Source organism: Mobula hypostoma, chromosome 5 (genome assembly GCF_963921235.1).
Source record: "Mobula hypostoma chromosome 5, sMobHyp1.1, whole genome shotgun sequence".
In the NCBI taxonomy this organism is placed as follows: domain Eukaryota; kingdom Metazoa; phylum Chordata; class Chondrichthyes; order Myliobatiformes; family Myliobatidae; genus Mobula; species Mobula hypostoma.
This window is the reverse complement of record NC_086101.1, coordinates 22,735,317-22,754,584: the sequence shown is the minus strand read 5'-3', so window position 1 is coordinate 22,754,584 and position 19,268 is coordinate 22,735,317. Positions and strand designations below refer to the sequence as shown.

At 44.0% G+C, this 19,268-nt stretch overlaps 1 protein-coding gene across 2 annotated transcripts in view; it reads left to right on the top strand.

The window, feature by feature from the left end:
* Positions 1 to 19,268, top strand: part of LOC134346681 (uncharacterized) — a 91,092-nt gene that overhangs the window by 8,785 nt on the left and 63,039 nt on the right. For both annotated transcript variants that reach the window (XM_063048188.1, XM_063048187.1), the window contains exon 2: positions 1,227 to 1,532. In XM_063048188.1, the coding sequence (XP_062904258.1) occupies positions 1,227 to 1,532 (306 nt within the window). The remainder of the gene's footprint in view (positions 1 to 1,226; positions 1,533 to 19,268) is intronic.

Sequence of the window (19,268 nt, the reverse complement as noted above, 5' to 3'; positions counted from 1 at the left end):
AGGCAACATCCTGATGAATCTCCCCTGCAATGCCAATTAGCACATTCATATCCTTATTATAGTGTTGCAACTGGAATCGCAACACACCAGTATTTTGTAAAGTTATAATGTAAACTACCATATTCCAACTTCCAGATTGTGTGGGTGACCAAAGAAGGTAAGCATGACATAAGCTATCTTCACCCCATATCCATCAATTTTGATACTGTCAGGAGACAATGAACTTGAACCCCACGTAACTATTCATCAACATTTTAAGTGCCCTGTCATTTATTGTATATGCTGTACCCAACTTAACTTCCCAAAGTGAATCACCTCACAATTGTTGGGATTAAGTTCTATCTGCTATCACTCTGTCCGATTGATCTATATCCTGCTGTCCCTTTAGACATCCTTTGTTATCCATCACACCAAATTTTTTTGTGTCATTCACGAACACACTAATCTTGCCTCCTGCATTCATTCAAGTTGTTACTATATACCACCAGTGGCCAATCTTTTACATTCCACGCGTCAATTTTTTCATGCACAAGTTCGATAGTAACATACTTTTACAAGAATTGAATGGGGGTACAAGAGTTGTGAACTCGTGAGTGAAAAAAATTGACGCATGGAATGTAAAAAGTTGGCCACTCCTGCTATATACCATAAACCGCAAGGGCTCCAGCCTCTACTGCTCCAGAGAATTTTGTACAACCTCTCATTTAGCTGCATGCATACGTTGATAATAAAATAAACCTTTGAACTCTCTGAATTCTATATTATAGGAGAGGAGTGAAGGCTTTGGAGGGGGCGCACATGGGATTTGCTAGAACAGTTCCAAGTGATTATTGCTCAGTCAGGAGAGAGTGGAAGAACAGAGGGTGGTAACTTGGTGTAGATTTGGCAGAGTTGTTTACATCACTGAGGGCTGACTTGGCAAACTGAATCTTTAAGTTCTTTCAGGATGACATAAAGCAGTTATGAGTAGCTTTGGCTGTAACACACTTATGGGCAAAATGGTGTGACCTTTGCATTGTTATAAAGTTACATAAGTTATAAAGGTAGTTTGTTTATAATATGAAGCTTATATACTGCAAACTGCACTCACATAGCCAGTGTGTCACTTCACAGTGCTTTTCCCAGTAATGTTCACTTGCTGTAGCCTTTCATTTGCTTTTTCTTTTTAAAGTTTCATGACTGTCACCAGTTTAAATGGTTACATTTTCTCTTCTTACCCTAATCAGACAAAGAAGAATTGGTCGGAGTCCTTGGTTCATCAGTTTTACTGGATCCTAAAGTCAGAGTTGATCTCAACAAAAGTGAAGTTCTTTGGACATTCGTTGCCAGCCACAGAAGCTCTCTCACCGTTATACATCACATCCCACAATACTTGAAGTGGGCCGAGCCCAGTGAGCAGTTCAAGTCCCGTTTACAGTTTAATCCGTCTAACAGCTCTCTGGTAGTGAACAGATTAGAAGCCGATGACGAGGGAGTTTACAGCTTCACTGTGGATAGAAAAACACTGAAAATAATCCAATTGTTCCTCTTTGGTGAGTATTGCACTTGTTTGTGATGATGCAATGTATTGTTCACAACAGAATATGTGGTGGTTTCTGGGTTGCATCACCTGGTAGAATGTCAGCCACCGTAGCTGTGATATACCCTACCATCCCATGGAATAGACTGCTTAGGATCATTAACAACTATCCCCTGTGGTACTGGTGAGATGAGAGAAGGAGTGCTGTCTATCAAACCCAAGGATTGGGATTTCCTTGTGATGGGGCGTCAGATAGATGATTCTGTGGACGCAGTCCGGAGACCCGGATGGTAGTTTGCCTCCCTGGTGCCAGGGTCTGGGATGTTTCTGATCATGTCCAAGAGATCCTGAAGTGGGAGGGAGAGGAGCCAGAGGTCGTGGTACATATAGGTACCAATGACATAGGTAGGAAAAGGGGAGAGGTCCTGAAAGGAGAATATAGGGAGTTAGGAAGGGAGTTGAGAAAAAGGACCGCAAAGGTAGTAATCTTGGGATTACTGCCTGTGCCATGCGACAGTGAGAGTAGGAATACAATGAGGTGGAGGATAAATGCGTGGCTCAGGGATTGGAGCAGCGGGGAGGGATTCAAGTTTTTGGATCATTGGGACCTCTTTTGGCGCAGGTGTGACCTGTACAAAAAGGACGGTTTACACATGAATCCTAGCGGGACCAATATCCTGGCGGGGAAATTTGCGAGGGCTACTGAGGTGACTTTAAACTAGAATGGTTGGGGGGAGGGAATCAAATTAAAGAGACTAGGAGAGAGGAGTTATTCACAAATAGAGAAAGCAGGTAGACAGTGTGTGAGGGAGGATAGGCAGGGGACAGAGATCAGGAGCACCCAAACCAAAGATGTAGGGGACAAGGAAGAAAAGGATAACCAAAGTTGTTTGCTCCATTAAGGATAAACAGAGTGGGAGGGGGAGAGTTTCTTAAATACATCTATTTTAATGCTAGGAGCACTGTAAGAAAGGTGGATGAGCTTAGAGCATGGATTGATAGCTGGAAATATGATGTTGTAGCTACTAGTGAAATGTGGTTGCAGGAGGGGTGTGATTGGCAACTAAATATTCCAGGATTTCGTTGCTTCAGATGTGATAGAATAGGAGGGGCAAGAGGGCAAGGTGTTGCATTGCTTGTCAGAGAGAATATAACAGCGGTGCTCTGACAGGATAGATAAGTGGACTTGTCTAGGGAGGCTATTTGGGTGGAATTGAAGAATAGGAAAGGTGTTGTGATGCTTATAGGGGTATGTTATAGACCACCTAATGGGGACCGAGAACTGGAGGAGCAAATTTGTAAGGAGATAGCAGGTATTTGTAGTAAACACAAGGTTGTGATTGTGAGAGATGTTAATTTTCCACACATAGACTAGGAAGCCCATTCTGTAAAAGGGCTGGATGGTTTGGAGTTTGTCAAATGTGGGCAAGATAGTTTTTTTTTTTTTTTTTTTTTGAAGCAATACATAGAGGTACCAACTAGAGAAGGGGCAGTGTTGGATCTCCTGTTAGGGAATGAGATAGGGCAGGTGACAGAGGTATGTGTTGGGGAGCACTTTGGGTCCACTGATCACAATACCATTAGTTTCAATATAATTATGGCGAAGGATAGGACTGGACCTAGGATTGAGATTTTTGATTGGAGAAAGTCTAACATTGAGGAGATGCAAAAGGATTTGGAAGGAGTGGATTGGGACAATTTGTTTTATGGGAAGGATGTAATAGAGAAATGGAGGTCATTTAAAGGTGAAATTTTGAGGGTACAGAATCTTTATGTTCCTGTTAGGTTGAAAGGAAAGGTTAAAAGTTTGAGAGAGCCATGGTTTTCAAGCGATATTGGAGACTTGGTTCGGAAAAAGAGAGGGATCTTCAATAAATATAGGCAGCTTGGAGTTAATGAGGTGCTTGAGGAATATAAAGAATGTAAAAAGAATCTTAAGAAAGAAATTAGAAAAGCTAAAAGAAGATACGAGGCTACTTTGGCAAGTAAGGTGAAAATAAATCCTAAGGGTTTCTGCAGTTATGTTAATAGCAAAAGGATAGTGAGGGATAAAATTGGTCCCTTAGAGAATCAGAGTGGATGGCTATGTGCGGAGCCAAAAGAGATGGGGGAGATTTTGAACAATATCTTTTCTTCGGTATTCACTAAGGAGAAGGACATTGAATTGGGTAAGGTAAAGGAAACAAATAGGGTAGTTATGGAAAGTATGACGATTAAAGAAGAGGAAGTACTGGTGCTTTTAAGGAATATAAAAGTGGATAAATCTCTGGGTCCGGACAAGAGTAAGGCACTGTTACAGAGTGTAAGGAAGTGGAGGGTCAGAATCAGGAGTGAAGTTGGAAGGGGAGAGAGGTTTGTCTTTACCAATTAACTGGACTCTGAAATCTCACACTTGTTCTTCAGTCACACTTTATCTACTTGTGCACAAGGAAAACAGCATCATCAAATTTTCTGAAGTCTGAACGAAGAAATGCCATTTTTGTACACAATTGACTTGCGGTTACAGATATTGACCACTTGTAAACTCTATGTTCAAATTCCTTACTTGCAAGATCAATCACTATTCACGATGGAAATTTTAAAACTTAATAGAAACTACAAGCTAACAACCAATGATACATTGAAGTTAGTAAAATAATTGTCCCCTCGTTGCATCTCCTGATACACCCTTGTCTGGTCCTGAGCTGTACAAAGGGAAGCTATGCTCTTCAAAGTCCTCTCTTGCCTGGGTTGACTGCATATTGTCCATAGAATATCCTTGCCTAGATATTACCTTAACCCTTGCCTTGCTGCAATTTCCACATATTGAAGGTAAAAAGAGGGAGGCATGGAGGATTTGAGATAAGTTTGGGAAAGTGGAGCACAAAATGATGACTGGAGTGTTTTCAATCCTCTGTTCTAAATGCATGCCACCAATACCACTCCCTGCCTACAAATAGTTAAGTCAGTAATGTCTTAGAATAAACTTTTCCATTTGACATAGCAACGTTCAGTGTTGAAATAGAGGGTGGAATTTTGGGAAGGCACCCAGGTATTAAGGTTGGTATCTCTGCATTATATTTTAGGAGTCCACACACTCTAACTCTTTAGTAGCACCTTTGGAAATATATCTGTCACCTGAAGTCTTCATGAATTTATCACTTTGTCAACTGTAATATGACAAAATGGAACCTGTGATCCCAGAGTGCTTTGCTAGTTTGAAGTTTTTTAGTTTGCAAGTAGGATGCATGTTTAGAGCAGGATGTACGTTTATGGCAGGTAATGTTTTGAAAACAAGAAAAACAGGACACAGCTGTTGTGGGGGGTGAGGGGAGAGAAGCTTCAAAAGACAAATGGACTCTTTTAAAATGGATGGAACTAAGGAAGGAATGCAATTATGGGCTTGAACAACCTCAAAGACATGAAGTGATAAATTACTAGACTCTGCAAATGTATAAAAATGTTCTGTTTTGAGCTGTAAGATTGAAGCTACCGACTAACAAGGGTTTAACATATGGAGGTAGACTTTCCTTCGCAAGTATTAAACGTGCATATAATTTGATGCACGCTGATTTTGTTGGAGTTTGTTATTGTATATCAGAAGTCCTAGCCGGATGGTGCACAACAGAATTTGGAGTTTCCACCAAGATTTGCTTGTCTAGGGGCAACAGCAAGTCAGAATTGAGAGGATGGGGCTGCCTAAGGGAAAATCCTTGGCAACAGCAACTGCTGAAAAGTAAGTTTCTTTTCACACCTGCGGATGTTCCCTCTTGGCAGTCAGTCTTCGGATTTTGACTCCTTTTGCCCTATACTTCGCGATCAATGGTATGGTCTTGGGTGGATCAGTTCCTCTTGTCGTGATCCTGACATATTCAGCATGATGACAGAAACTTCGAGTGATAAGAGGTGAACACTTCTACAGGTTGACCTAGCTTCTAGGACACGTGACAGAGGTGAGCAAATGAGTTGGATGGCTCAGCATCAGGGAAGCACATGGACCTGTGTCGGGGACATGTGAAATTTTAGTGAGGTAGTGTAAGGGCATTTTTCAAACATCCAATAATAAAAGGTTGTCAGGGACACCGGGTGCTGAAACTAAATTCTGAAAAATTTATTAAACTCTACAGGGATGGTGTAGTGAAAACAGGTAAGTTGAAAGAATATAGGTGAACACAAATATCAAAAAAAGATGAAGTAAAAGGTGGGGCAGGGTGCATCTTTCCCTGATCCAGAAAGAGAAATTTACTGATTTACAGATGCAGAGAAGTATGGATTCAACTTGTATGTACCAGTTTCAGTTAGAATATATAAAGCTGGTTTAAGAAAAGAATAAATGTGAGGAAGCAGACTGCAACTGAACATCTGCAATGTACTCGCATCTGAACATACACTCCATTTTGCCAGAAGCACAACAACATGCTGGGCGAGCAAATGATAAAGAGTGCAATATTGACTGTTGTGGGCGTTAACAGAGGGGATCTGGACTCACTTCCCTAATGTTGTGAGTGGAAAGGAGAACACCCCACTGTATTTGCGTCCTGATTATGGATGGTGTTCCAAGGAGTATATGGATTAACAGTAGATAGAGATTGGGGTAGCAGAAGGGTCAGAATATGTTGGAATTATGGTTAATGTGGGGATGCTATGCTTTGAACTTGTGAAGTGATTACATGATGGGGCATAATGAATAACTTCCAACATTTCTTTGTTTTAAAGTCTTAAAGAAACAGATTTCTTCAATTTTAAAACAAAGAACATAAGGCATAAGACTAGAATTAAAACAACAGGAATTCTGCAGATGCTGGAAATTCAAGCAACACACATAAAAGTTGCTGGTGAACGCAGCAGGCCAGGCAGCATCTCTAGGAAGAGGTACAGTCGACGTTTCAGGCCGAGACCCTTCGTCAGGACTAACTGAAGGAAGAGTAAGTAAGGGATTTGAAAGGGGGAGGGGGAGATCCAAAATGATAGGAGAAGACAGGAGGGGGAGGGATGGAGCCGAGAGCTGGACAGGTGATTGGCAAAAGGGATACGAGAGGATCATGGGACAGGAGGTCCGGGAAGAAAGACAAGGGGGGGGCGGGGACCCAGAGGATGGGCAAGGGGTATATTCGGAGGGACAGAGGGAGAAAAAGAGTGAGAGAAAGAATGTGTGTATAAAAATAAGTAACAGATGGGGTACGAGGGGGAGGTGGGGCATTAGCGGAAGTTAGAGAAGTCGATGTTCATGCCATCAGGTTGGAGGCGACCCAGACGGAATATAAGGTGTTGTTCCTCCAACCTGAGTGTGGCTTCATCTTTACAGTAGAGGAGGCCGTGGATAGATATGTCAGAATGGGAATGGGATGTGGAATTAAAATGTGTGGCCACTGGGAGATCCTGCTTTCTCTGGCGGACAGAGCATAGATGTTCAGCAAAGCGGTCTCCCAGTCTGCATCGGGTCTCGCCAATATATAAAAGGCCACATCGGGAGCACCGGACGTAGTATATCACCCCAGCCGACTCACAGGTGAAGTGTTGCCTCACCTGGAAGGACTGTTTGGGGCCCTGAATGGTGGTAAGGGAGGAAGTGTAAGGGCATGTGTAGCACTTGCTCCGCTTATACGGACAAGTGCCAGGAGGGAGATCAGTGGAGAGGGATGGGGGGAACGAATGGACAAGGGAGTTGTGTAGGGAGCGATCCCTGCGGAATGCAGAGAGAGCGGGGGAGGGAAAGATGTGCTTAGTGGTGGGATCCCGTGGGAGGTGGTGGAAGTTACGGAGAATAATATGTTGGACCCGGAGGCTGGTGGGGTGGTAGGTGAGGACCGGGGAACCCTATTCCTAGTGGGGTGGCGGGAGGATGGAGTGAGAGCAGATGTATGTGAAATGGGGGAGATGCATTTAAGAGCAGAGTTGATAGTGGAGGAAGGGAAGCCCCTGTCTTTTAAAAAAGGAAGACATCTCCCTCGTCCTAGAATGAAAAGCCTCATCCTGAAAGCAGATGTGGCGGAGACGGAGGAATTGCGAGAAGGGGATGGCGTTTTTGCACGAGACAGGGTGAGAAGAGGAATAGTCCAGATAGCTGTGAGAGTCAGTAGGCTTATAGTAGACATCAGTGTCTCCAGAGACAGAAAGATCTAGAAAGGGGAGGGAGGTGTCTGAAATGGACCAGGTAAACTTGAGGGCAGGGTGAAAGTCGGAGGCAAAGTTAATAAAGTCAGCGAGCTCTGCATGCGTGCAGGAAGCAGCACCAATGCAGTTGTCGATGTAGCGAAGGAAAAGTGAGGGACAGATACCAGAATAGGCACGGAACATAGATTGTTCAACAAAGCCAACAAAAAGGCAGGCATAGCTAGGACCCATACGGGTGCCCATGGCTACACCTTTAGTTTGGAGGAAATGGGAGGAGCCAAAGGAGAAATTATTAAGGGTGAGGACTAATTCCACTAGACGGAGCAGAGTGGTGGTAGAGGGGAACTGATTAGGTCTGGAATCCAAAAAGAAGCGTAGAGCTTTGAGACCTTCCTGATGGGGGATGGAAGTATATAGGGACTCGGCATCCATGGTGAAAATAAAGCGGTGGGGGCCAGGGAACTTAAAATCATCAAAGTTTAAGAGCGTGAGAAGTGTCACAAACATAGGTAGGAAGGGATTGAACAAGGGGGGATAAAACTGTGTCGAGGTATGCAGAAACGAGTTCGGTGGGACAGGAGGAAGCTGGGACAATAGGTCGGCCAGGACAGGCAGGTTTGTGGATCTTGGGTAGGAGGTAGAAACGGGAAGTGCGAGGTGTGGGAACTATAAGGTTGGTAGCAGTGGATGGGAGATCCCCTGAGCAGATAAAAATTGGTGATGGTGTGGGAGACAATGGCCTGGTGCTCCTTAGTGGGGTCACGATCGAGGGGTAAATAAGAGGAGGTATCCGCGAGTTGTCGCTGTGCCTTGGCAAGGTAGAGGTCAGTACGCCAGACTACAACAGCACCCCCCTTATCGGCGGGTTTAATAATAAGGTTAGGATTAGTGCGGAGAGAGTGGAGAGCAGAGCGTTCCGAAGGAGTGAGGTTGGAATGGGGACAAGGTGTGGTGAAGTCGAGACGGTTGATGTCCCGTCGGCAGTTAGCGATAAAGAGATCCAGAGCAGGCAGAAGACCAGAGCGGGGTGTCCATGAAGAGGAGGAGGGTTGAAAACGGGAGAAGGGGTCATCAGTGGGGGTGGAAGAGTCCTTGCCGAAGTAGGCTCGGAGGCGGAGACGGCGGAAGAAAAGTTCCGCATCATGGCGAACACGGAACTCGCTGAGGTGTGGGCGAAGGGGGACAAAGGTGAGGCCCTTACTGAGGACAGAGCGTTCTGCCTCTGACAGTTGAAGGTCGGAGGGGATGGTAAAAACCCGGCACGGATGAGAGCTAGGATCAGGGGGGGGAGTGGGGAAGCTGGGGGTGTCAATGGAGAAGAGAGGGTTGGAGTGAGAGGAAGATGGAGCCTCTGAGGACCCAGGAGCTGACGATGGGATCTGAAGGAGACGGGATTGCAGAGTGGTGGTGGGGGAAGGGGAGACGGGAGTCACAACAGCAGCACATAAAGACCCGGCCTGGAGTTCAAGGCTGGCGTCGCAGTTGGTGGTTGCGCAATCGCTTTGAAGGTGTCCATGGTCGTTGCTGGAGTCCGGGTTTTGAATATGCCCTGAGGTGTTGGAGCCGGCAAGATCAATGGCAGAGGCAATCTGAAGTTCATGCCTGCTAGTTTCATGGCCAGCAGGCTCTGGAGTCCGTAGATGTAGGATCTTGCGATCTTTGCCTAACATGACAAAGTCAGAAAAAACGGCGATTGCATGCGTGAATCCGATGGAGGATGAAATAACGGGTAGGACCATTACAGACGGCGAAGAGAGTGTCTGGGATAGGGACACCAAGTACCTCCTCATGGCGGAGAGCGTCGCCTTCAGAGCTTGATGGGAGAAGCGGCGAGAGGCAGAGTCAATAAAATGTGAGTACCTGGGATCCTCAGAAGGTCCAAATTGAGAGGCTTGGAAACGAATCCTAAAGCCAACTGGAGTAAGTTGGCGACGGAGGCAGGTTCCAAGAAGGGATATGTGGCTGTGATAGCGGGTCTGAGTCAAGTGTGGTTGAAAAGTTGAAGAGCCGAAGAAATTACAGATGGGGAGCAGTGAGAGATGGTTTCACTGAACTCCCGTCGAAGAGAGGATCTAAACTTCTTCGGTGTAGGCATCACCGGAAGAGGCTTCGCAGTAGTGAATTTAAAAACGCAAACAACAGGAATTCTGCAGATGCTGGAAATTCAAGCAACACACATCAAAGTTGCTGTTGAACGCAGCAGGCCAGGCAGCATCTCTAGGAAGAGGTGCAGTCGACGTTTCAGGCCGAGACCCTTCGTCAAGACTAACTGAAGGAAGAGTGAGTAAGGGATTTGAAAGTTGGAGGGGGAGGGGGAGATCCAAAATGATAGAAGACAGGAGGGGGAGAGATGGAGCCAAGAGCTGGACAGGTGATAGGCAAAAGGGATACAAGAGGATCATGGGACAGGAGGTCTGGGAAGAAAGACAAGGGGGGGGGTACCCAGAGAATGGGCAAGGGGTATATTCAGAGGGAGAAAAAGGAGAGTGAGAGAAAGAATGTGTATATAAAAATAAGTAACAGATGGGGTACGAGGGAGAGGTGGGGCCTTAGCGGAAGTTAGAGAAGTCGATGTTCATGCCATCAGGTTGGAGGCTACCCAGACGGAATATAAGGTGTTGTTCCTCCAACCTGAGTGTGGCTTCATCTTTACAGTAGAGGAGGCCATGGATAGACATGTCAGAATGGGAATGGGATGTGGAATTAAAATGTGTGGCCACTGGGAGATCCTGCTTTCTCTGGCGGATAGAGCGTAGGTGTTCAGCAAAGCGGTCTCCCAGTCTGCATCGGGTCTCGCCAATATATAAAAGGCCACATCGGGAGCACCGGACACAGTATATCACCCCAGCCGACTCACAGGTGAAGTGTGAAGACTAGAATTAGGCCATTTGGCCCATTGCGTCTGCTCTACCATTCAATCATGGCGGATCCTTTTCTCCCCTCCTCAGCCCCACTCCCTGGCGTTCTCCCTGTAACCTTTGATACCATGTCCAGTCAAGAACCTGCCTTAAATACACCCAACGTCTTGGCCTCCACAGCTGCACGTGGCAACAATTCCACAAATTCACCATCCTCTGGCTAAATAAATTTCTCCGCATCTCTGTTTTAAATGGACGCCCGTCTGTCCTGATCCTGTGCCCTCTTGTCCTAGATTTCCTCCCTCCCCCCCCCCCCATGGGAAACATTCTTTTTACATCTACTCTGTCTAGGCCTTTCAACATTTGAAAGATTTCAAAGAGATCACCCCCTCATTCTGAATTCCAGCAAGTACAGACCCAGAGCCATCAAACATTCCTCGTATGATAACCCTTTCATTCTCAGAATCATCCTTGTGAACCTCCTCTGAACCCTCTCCAATGCCAGCACATCTTTTCTTAGATGAGGAGCCCAAAACTGTTCACAATACTCAAGGTGAGGCCTCACTAATGCCTTATAAAACCTCAGCATTACATCCCTGCTCTTGTATTCTAAACCTCCTGAAATGAATGCTAACATTGCATTTGCCTTCCTCACCACTGACTCAAACTGCAAGTTAACCTGTAGGGTGTTCTGCACAAGGACTCCCAAGTCCCATTGCATCTCAGATGCCTGGATTTTCTCCACATTTAGAAAATAGTCTGCACATTTATTTCTACTACCAAAGTGCATGACCATGCATTTTCTCAGCAGGCCAGGCAGCATCTATGGAAAAGTACATTTTCCAACATTGTATTTCATTTGCCACTTTCTTGCCCATTCTCCTGTTCTGTCTAAATCCTTCTGCAACTTACCTGTTTCCTCAACACTACCTGCCTCTCCACCAAACTTGGTATAATGTGCGAACTTGGGGAAAAAACCTATTCCATCATCTAAATCATAAATCTACAGCATAAAAAGTAGTCCCAATACCAACCCCTGTGAAGCACTACTTGTCACTGGCAGCCAACCAGACAAGGATCCTTTTATTCCCACTCCCTGCCTCCTACCAATCAGCCAATGCTGTAAACATGCCAGTAACTTTCCTGTGATACCATTGGCTCTTAACTTTGTAAGCAGCGTCACGTGTGGCATCTTGTCAAAGGCCTTCTGAAAGTCCAAATATACAACATCCACTGCATCCCTCTTATCTATCCTCCTTGTAATCTCCTCAAAGAATTCCAACAAGCTTGTCACAGAAGATTTTCCCTTAAGGAAACCATGCTGTCTTTGCCCTATTTTGCCGTGTCACTCCATAACCTCATCCTTAACAATTGACTCCAGTGTCTTCCGAACCACTGAGGTCAGCCTAACTGGTCTATAATTTCCTTTCTGCAGCCTCCCTCCTTTCTTAAAGAGTGTAGTGACATTTGCAGTTTTCCAGTCCTCTGGCACCATGCCAGGATCCAATGATATTTGAAGGCTATTACAAGTGCCTCCACAATCTCTACCACTACCTCTTTCAGAACCCTAGGGTGCAGTTCATCTCATCCGGGTGACTTATATACCCTTATGTCTTTCAGCTATTTGAGCACCACCTTCTTTGTAATAGTCACCACACTTGCTTCTCTTTCCTCAACATCTGGCACGTTGTTAGTGTCTTCCACAGTGAAGACTGATGAAAACTACTCATTTAGTTCATCTGCCATTTCCTTGTCCCCTGTTATTATTTCTCCAACTACATTTTCTAGTGGTCCTATATCTACTGTAATCGCTCTTTAATTTCTCATTGTTATTTATTAATTGCTATAGTATTTTTTCTGATTCTAACTGAATATTTTGGTAATGATTTAACTGTTAGGAACAAGAGATTTTCTGACATGGTGTAAAGTGTGGATGGTTTGCACCTTTTCATTGTAAAGAGTGGAAATAAGAGTTCACAAAAGAGGGAGAGAGAGCAAAGGCTGTTTTGTATTTGCTCAATCGATATTGGGAGGAAGTTTTAATTAATTTTGTGCTTCAGTTCAAAAGGTGATCAAGTGAAATATTTTACTCTGGGGTAAATTTGCTTTTGTGTTTTACAATATGTTAATGAGTCAGGGCCCCATGCAGCAACTTCCTCCCTCCCTCCTCGTTCTTTGTAAAATGTGTGAAAGGTTTTCACAGTGAGAATTAACTATTTAGTTTTGTAGTTACTTGTAGAGGTTCTGAAGGAAGAACAGTAAAAAATGGATTTTTTTTTTTGTTCTGTCTGTGCATTTTGGTTGGTGTTCCTTTATTTGCTTTCCACGTAATTGATTTTACAGAAACCAGGATTCCACACTGGTTATGTGGAATCCAGGTTAAGGAAATGAAAATCTGTACATCTGTGTTTTGGATGTGAGTTGTCCTCATTTCAGAGGGAAATGGGCATTTGGGGAAATTGATATTTGGTAGAGAGTTAAATTGAAAATTTGAAATTAACGATTTTGGAAAGATTGGATTATTTTGGGAGCAACCCTAAAAGTTGCTTTACTAACAGGACTGCTTTCTTTTATAGAGCATAAGTGATGCTACTCAAGTCTTTTGACATTGAATTTGCATTTGAGATTCCTTGGAAAATAGTTTTGATGCAATCAGTATTTTGTCATGTAAATTGCAAATGGAAGAAGGTAAGGAGTTTCTTGGGTGTTCTATTGTAATACATTAAGTGGATGACCTCCTGTTGACCTCCCCAAGCAAGGAAATTTGGGAGCAGTACTGCCTGTAACTTTTAGATAAACTAGCTAAGAAAGGTCATAAAGTATCAAAGCAGAAACTACAGATTGTACAACCAGAAGTTATTTATCTGGGACATAACCTATACCAGGATACAAGGTCAATGGTCAATTGTAGCAGTAGTCAAAGCGCCGCAGCCGTTGACTTAGAGGGAAATGGAGCACTTCCTGGGGATGGCTAGGTATTGTAGAGAGTGGATTTTAGATTATGCCTCTATTGTAAGGCCCCTCCAGAATATATTTCTTCCCAGACAACCAGATCTGTTATGCTGGATCCCATAAGCTGAGCAGGGATTTGAATGTATAAAAGAAGCAATAATATTTAGCCCAGCTTTGGGCATCTCAGACTATAGTAAGGAATTTCACTTTTTCGTTCACAGTAAGAATGGTTTTGCTCAGTCCATTTTGACTCAGGACCACGGAGAAAGACAAAGGCAGATTGCTTATTTCCGTACTCGGTTAGACCCAATAACCAGAGGTCTACTGGGTTGTCTTCCAGCACAGCACTTGCAGTCTTTGACTCTCATGTCCGTGTCTCACATTCAGTGGAAGCGTTACTGACTCACTGTGCACACAACACCCTACCCCCTCTAGACAAATTAAATTATTCACAAATCTGAATGTTAGAATTACTCACTGTGTAACTCTTAACCCGGCCACTCTTCTCTCCACGGAGGAAGACGGCGACCCACACTGCCGTGAAACTCTTACATGAGAAGTAGTAAAACCCCGTGTGGACCTTACTGATGCTCCTATTGTTAATGCTGATTAAATTTTCCTTGTTGATGGCTCGGCTTTTCGTAACGATATGGGAAAACTATGCGCAGGATATGCAATTATTTCCCTCACCCCTGTTGTGGAGGCAGCAGCACTTCCTGTGTCTACTTCCAGCACAACAAGCAGAGCTCTTTGAACTCACTAGGGTTTGTATACTTGCTGGAGGCCAGACTGTCAATATTTATACTGACTCGTGCTACGCCCTGGAAATGCGGGGATTTTTGACCCGGAGGGTGGGGTCCCTATCAAAAAATTCGGTGCACATATGAAACTTATTGGTAGCATTACAGGAGCCTAAATAGGTTGTAATTATTAAGTGTGCAGCTCCTACGGGACAAATGGATGAGTTTGCTAAGTGTAATAAAGTGACAGGTTGTACTGCAAAAGAAGCAGCAAATGGGCCCACCCTTGTTGTGCTAGAAACAAACGCCCCCTGATGAAACCTCACCCTTTGGAGGACGTATGAGCATACTGGTCCACTGCTCCATCGGACTAAAGGGCCAACTTGGAAAAGCTGTTCTTGCTTTCAGCACAATGGAATGTGGCTTCACCCAGATGGATGTCTTGCAGCTCCAGGTAAGCTGGTACCATGGTTTGCCCAATGTGTTTACAAGTTCACATATGTGGGCAAGAGGGGAACATTTGATCACATAAACCAAACTCGGTGTGCCCCTGGAATATCTCAAGTTGCAGAACAAATCTGTAGACACTATGATATGTGCCTTGCAGAATTTGGGAAAACAGGTACAAGTAATGGGGCTCACACTCCACCGTCAGATGTTTTCCTTTACATTTACTGATGGACTTTATTGAATTGCCTCAATGTGAAGGGTATGTATTAGTCATTATTAAGGTGTTTGCACGATGGGTTGAAGCATTTCCATAAGACAAAGGAGCAGAAGTCACCCATTTGGCCCATCGAGTCTGCTCCGCCATTTTGTCATGAGCTGATCCATTCTCCCATTTAGTCCCACTCCCCCGCCTTCTCACCGTGACCTTTGATGCACTGGCTACTCAGATACCTATCAATCTCTGCTTTAAATACACCTAATGACTTGGCCTCCACTGCTGCCCGTGGGAACAAATTCCATAGATTCACCACCCTCTGGCTTAAAAAATTTCTTCGCATTTCTGTTCTGAATGGGCGCCCTTCAATCCTTAAGTCATGCCCTCTCATACTGGACTCCCCCACCATGGGAAACAACTTTGCCACATCCACTCTGTCCATGCCTTTCAACTTTCAAAATGTTTCTAATGTTGGTCCCCCCTCATTTTGCTAAACTCCAAGGAATACAGTCCAAGAGCAGATAAATGTTCCTCATATGTTAACCCTTTCATTCCCAGAATCATTCTAGTGAATCTTCTCTGTACCCTCTCCAACGTCAGCACATCCTTTCTTAAATAAGGAGCCCAAAACTGCCCACAGTACTCCAAGTGAGGTCTCACCAGCACCTTATAGAGCCTCAACATCACATCCCTGCTCCTATACTCTATTCCTCTAGAAGTGAATGCCAACTTTGCATTCGCTTTCTTCACCACCGACTCAACCTGAAGGTTAACCTTAAGAGTATCTTGCACGAGGACTCTAAAGTCCTGTTGCATCTCAGAACTTTGAATTCTCTCCCCATTTAAATAATAGTCTGCCCATTTACTTCTGCCAAAGTGCATAACCATACACTTTCCAACATTGTATTTCATTTGCCACTTCTTTGCCCATTCTTCCAGTCTATCTCTGTAGACTCTGTTTCCTCAGCACTACCAGCCCCTCCACCTATCTTTGTATCATCAGCAAACTTAACCACAAAGCCATCTATTCCATAAACCAAATCGTTGATCTACAACATAAAAAGAAGTGGCCCCAACACAGACCCCTGTGGAACACCACTGGTAACCGGCAGCCAACCAGAATAATGTCTCTTTATTCCCACTATTTCCTGCCAATCAGCCAGCGCCCTATCCACGTATGTAATTTTCCTGTAATTTCCTTGTAGAAAACATGTAGTTACAGTAACATTGTTTGTTAAAGGAAATAATCCATGATTTGGGATCCCCTGGAAACTTCCTAGCGACGATGGTACCCATTTCTCTGGTGAGGTCATTTAAAGAAGTATGCCAGGCTGGATGGATTGAAAAGTCAGGAGGACAGGGTCGAGCTGGGCTCGATGGATTGAAAAGGCCAGAGAACAGGGTCGAGCCGGTTCTGCTCGCTGCTCTGCAGCATTTACTCTGCTCTCCACAGTACTGAGGCTGTGGGCTGCTCTGTGGTTTGTGGCTGCGAGCTTCACGACAGTTTGCCCCACTGTGATGAACTGAGGCTGAGATGAGAGTGTGGGCCTGTTCTGGCTGCTCCGGGCTTCATTCTGAATGCTGTTGTTTGCTTTTATTGTTTGAACAATTTGTGATTTTTTTTTTCCTCTCTCTGCATTAGATGGTTGCTAGTCTTTTTTTTAAAAGAGTTTTTTTGGATTTCTTGCATTGTGGCTGCCTGTAAGGAGACAAATCCCAAGGTTGTATAATTTCTACGTACTTCAATAATAAATGTACTTTGAACATTTCCGTTGTAGCTACCATCCTCAGTCGGCTAGTGGAAAGGATGAATGGAACAATTTAAGTATAAACTCAAAAACTTCTATAGTTGTACCATGGAGATCATTCTGACAGGCTGCATCACTGTCTGGGATGGAGGGGCTACTGCACAGGACCGAAAGAAGCTCCAGAACGTTGTAAATCTAGTCAGCTCCATCTTGGGCACTAGCCTACAAATTACCCAGGACATCTTTAGGGAGCGGTGTCTCAGAAAGGCAGCATCCATTATTAAAGATCTCCAGCACCCAGGGCATGCCCTTTTCTCACTGTTACCATCAAGTAGGAGATACAGAAGCCTGAAGGCACACACTCAGCGCTTCAGGAACAGCTTCTTCCCCTCTGCCATCCCATTCCTAAATGGACTTTGAAGCTTTGGACACTACCTCACTTTTTTAATATACAGTATTTCTATTTTTGCATGATTTTTAATAATCTTTTCAATATACATAATTGATTTACTTATTTACTATTATGTTTTATATTATTATTATTATATTTTTCTCTCTCTGCTAGATTATGTATTGCATTGAACTGCTGCTGCTAAGTTAACAAATTTCACGTCACATTCTGGTGATAATAAACCTGATTCTGATTCTGAAAAATGTGTAAGGAAATTGCATTAAAGTGGAAGCCAGTGCTGCCTTTGGTTCTGATGACTATTCGAGCCACTGCTAATAGAACCATTGACTTATCCCCACATGGAATCATAATGGGACGGCCATGCACCTGATGTGCCACTGGGAGTTAAGTAGATGGATGTGCAAAGCCTGGACGAGGGTACACTGAACTATTGTATTGCCCTTTTTATAAAAAAAAACATTTCCAATTATTATCAGTGGGTAAAGGAAACCCAGCAACCGATGCTAACTGCCATGACATCGAGCCTAGAGATTGCGTGGTGGTGCAGACATTTAACAGAAAGAGCTGTTTGGAACCTCAATTTGAAGGACCATTTCAGGTATTGCTAGTCACCAATACAGCCATCAAAGTAAGAGAAAAGCAGTTGTGAATTCATGCCTCTCACTGTAAGAAGGTGCCTAATGACATACAAAATAAAACTACTGAGAGTGTAATGATGACGGATGAATTAGCCCTTGTTCTTTCTCTGACAAGGCAAGGAACCACGAACACTTACTTACAAATATGCAAACAGGACCAATGTTTCAAGCTACACCCACAGAACACTGGAGGAACTCAGCAGGTTAGGCAACATCTTTGGAAAAGAGTAAACAGCCGATGGTCAGGCCGAGACCCTTCAGGATCAGTAGCTCTTCAAGCGCCTGTGCTTGTATGGCTGTCCTGGCACATGAAGAGATAGGTGTGCCCCTTTTACTCATGTTCAATGAAATAGAGATGAACTGTTACTTTAATTGGTCCAAGCCCTCTGATCTGCATATGTTTAGTTTCTGGTACAATGGTGATGGGGCTGAGAAACAGAGACCCCCCCCTTGATATGGCCTTGGTGGAGGTTGGGGATATAAATTTGGAAACAATGAGTGTTTCAGAGTATGGTATACCCCCGTATGATAATGCTAACCCCAGGGTAAAAGGACTTATTGTTGTCTCTAGGGAAGGTAACACTTGCCTATGAAACTGGTAAAGCTGCACGGGAACCAGTTAACATGGCATCAGCTTTGGAAAAGTTAGCCAACGAAACTGTGTATGCTCTCGATCAAACCCAGTAAGTAATATCTAAATTGTCAGAATTGGTGGTCCGTACAGTGGCATTGCAAATCCAAGTGGCAGTGGACTTTGTTTTATCCAATAAAGGAGGCACGTCAGAATCAGGTTTATTATCACTGGCGTGTGTCGTGAAATTTGTGAACTTACCAGCAGCGGTTCAATGCAATACATAATACTGTATAGAAGAAGAAAAAAGTAATAAAGTAATAATAATAAATACATTAAATTACACTAAGTATATTGAATAGATTAAAAATCACGCAATAAAAAAACAGAAATAAAATATATTTAAAAATTGAGGTAGTGTTCATGGGTTCAGTGTCCATTTAGGAATTGGATGGCAGAGGGGAAGAATCTGTTCCCGAATTACTGAGTGTGTACCTTCAGGCCTGTTGGTAACAGCGAGAAAAGGACATGCCCTGGGTGTTGGAGGTTCTTAATAATGGACGCTGCCTTTCTGTGACACTGCTCCTTGAAGATGTTCTGGGTACTTCGTAGGCTAGTACCCAAGATGGAGCTGGCTAAATTTATAACACAATGCAGCTTCTTTTGGTCCTGTGCAGAAGCCACCCCACACCAGACAGTGATGTAGCCTGTCAGAATGCTATCCACAATACATTTATAGAAGTTTTTGAGTGTATTTGTTGACATACCAAATTTATTCAAACTACAATGAAGTGTAGTCGCTGTCTTGCCTTCTTTATAAATGCATCGATATGTTGGGACCAGGTTAGGCCCTCGGAGATCTTGGACGCCCAGGAACTTGACACTGCTCACTCTCTCCACTTCTGATCCCTCTGAGGATTGGTATATGTTCCTTCATCTTACCTTTCCTGAAGTCCACATCGGCTCTTTCATCTTACTGACGTTGAATGCAAGATTGTTGCTGTGACACCACTCCACTAGTTGGCATATCGATACGCCCTCTCATTTCCATCTGAGAATCTACCAACAATGGT